At 35.3% G+C, this 9,451-nt stretch overlaps 1 protein-coding gene across 1 annotated transcript; it reads left to right on the plus strand.

Moving 5' to 3' along the window:
* The first annotated feature begins 623 nt into the window (after positions 1-623).
* On the plus strand, positions 624-5,045 carry LOC107656237 (uncharacterized). The gene is made up of 5 exons (XM_016443997.1): positions 624-657; positions 815-1,174; positions 1,248-1,562; positions 1,676-2,026; positions 4,714-5,045. The coding sequence occupies exons 1-5, from the start codon at positions 624-626 to the stop codon at positions 5,043-5,045; spliced, it is 1,392 nt and encodes a 463-aa protein (XP_016299483.1).
* Positions 5,046-9,451: the final 4,406 nt, after the last annotated feature.

Here is a 9,451-nt window from a genome sequence, read left to right on the forward strand (position 1 = left end):
ATGTCAAAGAGAAATGGATGACAGAAGTGAAATAATCTTCACTGATGAAGAGTGGTCAACTGTATGGAAGTTTTAACAGAAATTGACTACTTCACTAAATTGGAAGAAATATTGTTGGAAAAACATTATTAGATATTTTATAACACCAATACAAACAGGTAAATATAGTAATAAAACTCCAACATATTGGTGAAACTGTGGATGGAATGAAGTGAACCATTATCATAATTTTTGGGAATGTCTACATAGTGATGAATAATGGAAAGAAATACTAGAGGCCCTTGAATATATTTTTAGAAGCGACATACCTCTAGAAAGCAAATTAATTAATTTTGGTTGTTTATGTCCATATATAGGCTAGTATCAGTTGCCTGATTTGATTATTGTGATTTTTTTACCTGATAGGTGAGCTTTTGGAGTATAATTTACATTTAAAACACATTAGGATGTTCTTGTCTTTATATTGCATTGAGCACTATACTGTATGTAAACTGATTTACATGTAAGTGTATATTATGTGATTTAAAAAAAAAATTAACAATCCTTTTTTGCGTGGTTTGTTGAAACAAGAACAGATTCTGTGATTAACAGCAGAGACTGGTCTAAACGCACTGAGCATCACTATGATGTTGCTGCATGTGCTGCTCCTCCTCTGTGGTGAGTATTTAACTTTGCCTGAACCATAGTTTGCTTGTTTCTTTTCCTCATTCAACACAAATGGATTTTGATTACTTAAAATCAAAATGGCACATACGTTTTCCAAAATGTATTCCATTAGAAGGTATGGTGCTAAAAACGGAATATTTCTCCTCAGCTTTTCCTCTTTCAAATGCTAAAGGCCGACTAAGAGAATTCCAACTAATAAATGGAAGAATCACCAGAACTCTTGCAGTGAATGCATGCAGAACAAACTACACTGACCTCGCCACAGTTTATGACCAACAAGACAATATACAATTAAGGACACTGCTCATTAATGTTCCTGATCCACCTACTGGATGGATCGGTGCTTTTATAAATAGTAGCCGTAATAAATGGTCAAATGGTGATGATGTCACATTTCGCAGAAACATTACAAGTTATGCGGAATCACGCTGCGCTGCTATGACTTCAAGTGGAGATTGGGAATTTCTCACATGTACTGAGACAAGACACTTCATGTGTTATAAGCAAGGTAATACAATTCTACCATATAAATAGTTAAATATATGTAAACAAATGTATAGCATATTCTTGCATCCATACAGATGTTGAGCGAGCATTATTAATCCTTCAAAACAAAACCTGGTTTGAGGCTCAGCTGTACTGCAGAGAGAATCACACTGATTTAGTCAGCATCAGAAATGAAGAGGAAAATGAACAGGTGCGGGAAGACGGAAACAATAGTAGGAATCCTTTCTGGATCGGCCTGCTGGAGGACAGTGTGGAATGGTCTGATGGAGGACAATCTGCTTACAGAAACTATACAGGCCCTCCTCCTGTCAGAGGAGAATTAATGTATATGTTTCAAGATGGGAGTTGGTGTAAGAGTACAGACGATGTTAGACATTCCTTATGCTACAGTAAGACAAGACTTGTACTGATATTGAAATTTCTTGCAAAATAAATCCTGTTTTAATTCAAGGTATTTCACTAGTTTTACATGTTTTTTTTTTTCCCAATTTTTTTTTGTCAGAGAGTTTCATTCATGTGAGTCCGGATGAAATGTCCTGGGAGGAAGCTCTGGATTACTGCAACAGCAACTTTTCTGGACTACTGCGCATCGAGTCTGAGGATGATCAGATGGAAACGGAGCGAGAGCTAAAAAGACAGAATATTTCAGAGCCAGTGTGGGTGGGGCTTAGACAGAGCCGACTTTTCGGTTTCTGGATTTGGTACAATGGGCTCCGTGTGGGACCCTGGACCAACTGGAAAGAAGGAAGTCCACCAGAACATCAAATGTCCCAGCACTGCGGTGCCTTAGAGAAGGTGAACGGTCAATATAAATGGTGTGACAAAGACTGCAGATCTAAATTTAGAGTTTTATGTGAGGGGAAATAATATACCACTGTACTAACATCATACAAGCCATCTTACTTTGCTACGTGCTTTAGTTTATGCTCTACTCTCTTTTGCAGATACTGGCTGTCATTTCTATAAATAAAAAAAAAAAAAACACAATGTCATGTCATGAAATTAATGCAATTTAATATTAAGCACTTATTAATTTTAACTGGTTGTGAGTTATTTTTTGTGAATAATTCATTAAGTTGTGATATAAATTCAAACATTACTGTTGTTTCAAATAATTCAATAAACACTGTTTTCCAATCAATTTACTGTACAGTCTTATGTCCTTAATGCAGGAACACTGCATTATATGACAGAAACACAAATACAAAAAGTTTAGCACAAATAAATGTGAAATCAAGGACAGAATAGTGCAGTAAACTGGCATAAAACTCAGAAAAAAAAAGTTGTAAGCACTTGATCAGATATTATTCTCATTGAAAAGCAACAAGTAGAGATTCTATGACAGATAGACAAAATCAGAATCTACTGTTCTGCTTGTGAAAGTCTAGAAACAGAACGCAGAAAGAAAATCATTTACTTACATATTTTTTCCATTCTAAAGTAATAAATACACTTTTACAGATATAAACAAGGCTAAATAATTATTTATGCTTGTGGAATTCTAAATGTTTTTCACATTAGGAAAATAGCTCTTTAGTAAATAATGCACATATATAATAATAAACATGTGATTTGCAATAACTTAATTTGAATACAAATGGTACTATCGCAGCGCAAGGACCAGCAAGTTAAGCTGGACTGGGTTGTTAGTGAATAAGTAGGTTTTTGCTCTGAAATACTGTCTTTTGTCTCACAAGGGGTTTTATTTTGAACACCATTTAAAATCACGGCACACCATTTTCTTGCAAAACAACAAGAGAAAGGTTCTCATTACGTTTCGAATAAGTGCCGTTCCAGCCCACAATGATATTTTTTTCTTCCACGTAATTGCTAATTTCACAACATCTGCATGAGTAATGACATTTCAGACAAGTCTCGGGGAAAAAGGAGGGAAGTAGATTGTAAGCGTTCCGGGTCGCAGTCGTGTTTGGAGCTGACATTCCACACTCAGTAGGTGACCTTTCTGACCCACGGGCAGCATCGAATATGAGCCACAGAGGTCAGCAGAACTAGTGGGCACTTCATTATCAGCCTGTTAGGAGATCTGTTACCATGCCAACCTCTGGCTGACCGTCACCAGCGAGGACCCTTGTTGCACTTACTCAGTGAGTAGCATTAATTAGAGACATCGTGCATAAACGCAGTTCTGTCGACATTAATGCATTTGCCACATGCTTCAGGAGAGGGAGTGTACTGCATTACGCCATTTTTCACACTGCTACATTTTCCTGAATTTCTCAGACATGGAGGAGGTCACATGGTTGCATTTTTGTAGTCGAGGACACTTTGTGCATTTTATTTTCAAAGTTTTTAAATTGTAAAACACCTTTACAGCTTCCCTGTTAGCCGTGAGTGTTTTATGGAAACTAAAAAAATCTCTTTTGCTCACCTAGGCTGCATTTATTTAATCAAAAATATGAAATAAATGCAGTAATATTGTGAAACACTGTAAAATTGTTCAATATTATATCTATTTAAAATAACTTTTCTATTTGAATATATTTAAAAATGTAATTCCATTAGACAATTCACAAATATATTATAAATAATATTATTTACAATGCCATTCAAAACTTTGGGGTTGGTAAGATTTTTAATGGTTTTTAAAGAAGTCTCTTCTGCTCACCAAGGATGCATTTATTAGATAAAAACATATGGTAAAATCAGTAATATTGTGAAATATCATTACAGTTTAAAATAAGTGTTTTCTGTGTGAATATATTGTAAAATTTAGTTTATTCCTGTGATCAAAGCTGAATTTTCAGCATCATTACTCCAGTCTTCAGTGTCACATGATCATGCTAATATGCTGATTTGCTGCTCAAGAAACATTTCTTATTTTTATAGCACTGTTAATATTTTTTGTGGAAACCCTGACACACAGACACACACACACACACACACACACACACGCACGCACAGAAAAGAACAGCATTTTTGTTTGTTTGTTTTCTTTAATCTCTTGTTCCACAAACATTTGAATTCTGACATTAATCCACAATTATGTCACAATTATGTCGACATGAATTTCTTACTTCTGTGGAAAAACAAAGGTAAAAAAAAAAAAGAAGAATGTTTATGCTGCTCTTTTCCATACAAAATATAGAGCATAAAACAGCATAGTTACACACACACAGACAAAAAATACTATAAAAAAGTACTATTAAAGTGGTCGCTTATGGGATACACATCTACAAGCATCTAATTTTAGTAGACAGAAATACCTGTTTGGTTGATGAGAAAATGCTAAATTAAAGCAAATATTCAATATAACGATTACATTATTTTTAGATGTTACTTCTTCAAAGACATTGCTTGTGCATTGTTCATTTATTATTTTAGCTAACTGCCAAGGCAACATTTCAAATTTAGTTAACCGGATGTAAAAATGACAAAAACTTTAAAATGGGTCATACATCAGCGACATGTTTCCCCCTTCACGGCTGGTTATAGTAGCGTACATTTAGTTCCTCTCCCAGCCTTATGCTTTATGAATGTGCTGTGAACATCTACCCACTCGACCCTGACGGCTCCGACCAGATCTGCCCTTGTTACCGAGCAATGTCATCCACATCTCGTTTTTCAATCATCCTCACCTTTCTCTATCTCTCAACACCGAGATGAATGAAATATCACACAATGCAACACGGCGAAACGCGTCGAACCATTCGGCTCAAAGATACCCATTTGGCAGGATCATCAATACACAGTCCAGGAACACGGTCTCTAACAGCCCCGTGGACTCGGAGACCAAAAGTGGCACCTTCATTAAAACTTCACCAAAGTGCGTGACTGACGACATGCCCTCCGTGTTCAAAACACTCAGCCCATGTGTCAGGACTCGCAGTGAAAAGGCTCTGGGCGCTTTGTAAATGGAGCCGAACCGCATTGCTGTCCCTTGCGTCTGCCATTAGAGGAAAAATCCCGTTAGGTCTTAAAAGTTTTATGTGTGGAAAATTGCCGTGGGTACTTCGAGGATCACATTTGACCAGGTCTGGAGTCATTACGATAATGGGCCACTGCTTTTAAAGAAAAACTAGCTTTTAAAAAGATGAAAGTATAGCTGATAATCTTGAAAAAGACTGGAGGTTTGAACATGCCTGCAGACATGCACTCAAACGTTCACAGCAATATCATTCAATTAAATATAATTGAAATATCATGATAGTTTTTATTATTATTATTATGGATTCTTTTCATTTTTATATTTTCCATTTCCATTTAAATTTTAGTTAAACCTTTAGTAATTTTGTCTTATTTTTTTATTATTTTCTTTTTATTACTTTATATTTCAATTGTAATAAATTTGTTGTGTTTTGTCATTTTTAAAAAAATGTTATTAATTACTTATTTAATACATTAGTATACATAGTTTATTAGTTTTTTAATGATTAATTTTATTTCAGTTTTAAGGTTTAGTTACTTTAGTACAGTTTTAGTTATTTTAGTAATTTTGTTGTGTGTTTTTTTTTCCTCATTTGTATTAGTTTTTTAATTAGTTTTTTTTTAATCCATTTCTATTACAGTTTTAGTTATTTTTGTGTATTAATACATATTTTTATTTATTTGAGTGATTTTGTTGTGTGTTTTGGCCCTTTTACTGTGTTTTTTATATTTCGTTTTTTTTTTTTTGTTGTTGGTTGTTTATTGATTTTATTTTCGCTTATTTTAGTACATCAAGTTAAACTAATTTTGTTGTGTGTTTGTGTAATTTAAAATAGTTTTTATTATTATTATTATTATTATTTTAGTTTTTATTCATTTTGTTTTCGTTTGAGTTATTTTAGGAACGTTTAACTAAATGAAAATGAGAAATGTTGCCTTGGCAAGTAGCTGAAATAACATACATTTAAGTTTTTACATTTCATTTCAGATAAACTTTTCTTTTATTTCAAGTATTTTTTAGGGATTTACTTTACTATAATAACCCTGGTGCACAGATGCAAATACACAGGACAATCCTGGTGCACAGATGCTTATATTTTACATGCCAAAATGAATGATCTCCAATCATAATTGACACTAATAAAGCAAATTGCTTAGTAAAGAACTGCAGAGCCTTCTAACAAACAGGCTTGTGTTGCAAAGCAAGGATTTTTGTGCATTTTCTGGGGATGCTTCTGCATACTTTGGTGTGCAGCTTGAAAGTGTCAGAGTCCAAAGCACTGGACTTAAATCAATAACCCTGAATATCGCCTGAAGGTCAGAAAATACGGAGGGAAGCAGAATTCATCAAGCAACCGAAGATAAAACCGAAGGGATTTTCACAAATTCCGCACATTTTATGGTAAAAGGTCAATGACTCCTCAAGAACAAAAGGTGGTTTGTCTTTATAATTTACTTCCTCCTCAAGGGCCTTAAGTCAGAGTCTTAGTTCTTGAACACCCACACTGAATCCATACAAACAAATGCAATAAACTATTTTCAGACCATTAAACGAATAGTTCACCCAAAATATTAAAATTTGCTGAACATTTACTTACCCTCAGGCCATCCAAGATGTAGATGAGTTTGTTTCTTCATGGGAACAGATTTGGAGAAATGTAGCATTCTATCACTTGTTCACCAATGTATCCTCTGCAGTGAATGGGTGCCGTCAGAATGAGAGTCCAAACAGCTGATAAAAACATCACAATAATCCACAAGTAATCCTCACCACTCCAGTCCATCAGTTAACGTCTTGTGAAGCAAAAAGCTGCGTGTTTGTAAGAAACAAATCCATCTTTAAGGTGTTTTAACTTTAAACCATTGCCAAAATATGAGTTCATAATCCATAATAAGTGAAAATAAGTGAGAAATCTCCTGTTGTCCTCTCATCAAAACCCAACATATTTCTTTAGAACTCTTTTGGACTGTTTTCACTGGTAAACAGTGCTTTGTGCATATTTCTCTCCTGATTTAGAAGTTTCACTGAAGAAAGCAATACTATGGATAGACGACTCATATTTTTGCTGGTAGCTATGGTTTGAAACATCTTAAAGATGGATTTGTTTCTTACAAACACGGATCTTTTCGCCTAACAAGACATTAACTGATGGACTGGAGTGGTGTGGATTACTTGTGGATTATTGTGATGTTTTTATCAGCTGTTTGGACTCTCATTCTGACGGCACCCATTCACTGCAGAGGATCCATTGGTGAGACAGTGATGGAATGCTACATTTCTCCAAATCTGATGAAGAAACAAACTCATCTACATCTTGGATGGCCTGAGGGTGAACTATTCCTTTTAGACATTACTCTCAGTTCTCATAACTGTAATTCAAATGTATGTTAAAAAAGTATTAAAATGTAAAGTATTTATAAATGATTTAAAAGGTATTTGTTGTACAGTCTTTGCATGTAACTTTTTATTCTTTACTGTCTTCCACCTCACTTAAAACGTTGATTTACAGAGTTAATGCACACTTTTGTATAAAGAATTAATGTAAGTGGTTTAACAAAAATAGCAAAAAAAAAGTATAATAAATTTGATAAAAAAATAAATTCGTCAGAATTTCTGCATAGGCTCAGACGGTGACCTCATAAGAAACGTTTCGATATCTCCTTGATATTTCTAAGCTCATAAATCAGAGGCTCTCTATAAAAATGTTCCCACATTTGCAGAAAAAAAAAAAAAACTCAACCATAACCCTGCACATTCTTCACAGTTTCGCTTGCATGGAGGGAACACGACCGCAGCCGAGCATGACAAACAAGAGCTTCACAAGCGCAGCTCACTGCCAGCTTTGGGATTTTTGTAGAGTGCGGCCATTTCTCACTGATGCTGTCAAGATGTGAGATTCTGCCTGTGAGCTGCTCCTGTGCCTGCAAGCCCACATACAGCGTGCCTGTGGCTGCCGTGTTATACTGCTACAAGAACAGATTGAGAAGACATGACGAGAGGGTTTTATGCTGATGTGTGAAGAGCATGATTGACAAGTTTGATGAGATACATGTGTAAAATTTCATATAAAAGACTATGCAACTTATAATCAAATTTACCTTGATATTTTGGGATCAAGGAGCTAAATGCACTATGCAACTGGATTGTCCACAGCACAGAAAGACCATCTACTGAAAAAAAAAAAAGACTTATTCTCAAAACATAAACACATGACCACCCATGTTTACTGAATATCAAGGACAGTCTGAAGGACAGAAAATCCACGGGGAGGCAGAATTAATCAAGCAACAGGAAACGAAACTGACAGGATTTATCATTTCACAACTAAGAAATTTGTTTAGAATGCTTTTGGACCGTTTGTTTTTTTTTTTTGCTTGTAAACGGTGCTTGATCTGTACATATTTCTCTCCTGATTCAGACCAGACAACTGTTTCACTGGAGAAAGCAATATTATGGATTTTGAACTCATATTTTAGCTGGAAGCAACGGTTTGAAATTAAAACCACTTTAATGATGGATTTGTTTCTTACTAACATCTAACTTTTCACTTCACAAGACATTAATTGATGGACTGGAGTGGTGTGGATTACTTGTGGATTATTGTGATGTTTTTATCAGCTGTTTGGTCTCTCATTCTGACGGCACCCATTCACTGCAGAGGATCCATTGGTGAACAAGTGATGCAATGCTACATTTCTTCAGTAGAGAAATTAGAATCAAACTCATCTTTATGTTTTGAGATAAAATGGTGAAATGTACTATGAAAATCACCCATATTTACACATCAACTCTTGGTGTTCAGCTTGTTTTTTTTAGTCACATGAGGTAAGGAAAAAGGATAGATACTGTGAAGAACTAACCATAAGAGTAAAGATGTTTGCCAAACCTTATGCTGCTTTCGATGGCGTGGCACCTACATCTCTGCAGATCCTTGTATATTCGCCATGTAAGAAATGAAGAGATGGTGCGAACTTTATTGGATCCAAACAGCAAACCTGCAGCCCCTTTGAAAGCAGACCAAAGCACAGAAGGCACAGGTCTTAAAGGCACAGCAACGTAAAAATAGCCTGTTTACTTCTAAAGGTTCAAAGACATGGTGAAAAATGATCATGCAGAGTATGTTATTTTTAAGACACAAGCATTTACATTTATAATAATAAAAGTCGTACGATTCTGTATCAGATACCATGTGTGTGTTCATATGCCGTTAAATCCCAAGCGCTCCGATCGTAATTAACCAGATGAAGCACCAGTAACGCTTCCGTCTCGATGGTATTCAGGGAGACAAAATGATTGACAGCTATGACATTTCTGACAGCTCGCTCATCCCAAGTGTGGTGTTTTTCTAAACACGTTGGAGCCATTCATATGTTCACTGTCTTGTACCGATGC

The sequence above is a fragment of the Sinocyclocheilus anshuiensis genome, unplaced genomic scaffold, assembly GCF_001515605.1.
Source record: "Sinocyclocheilus anshuiensis isolate Anshui unplaced genomic scaffold, SAMN03320099.WGS_v1.1 scaffold183, whole genome shotgun sequence".
In the NCBI taxonomy this organism is placed as follows: domain Eukaryota; kingdom Metazoa; phylum Chordata; class Actinopteri; order Cypriniformes; family Cyprinidae; genus Sinocyclocheilus; species Sinocyclocheilus anshuiensis.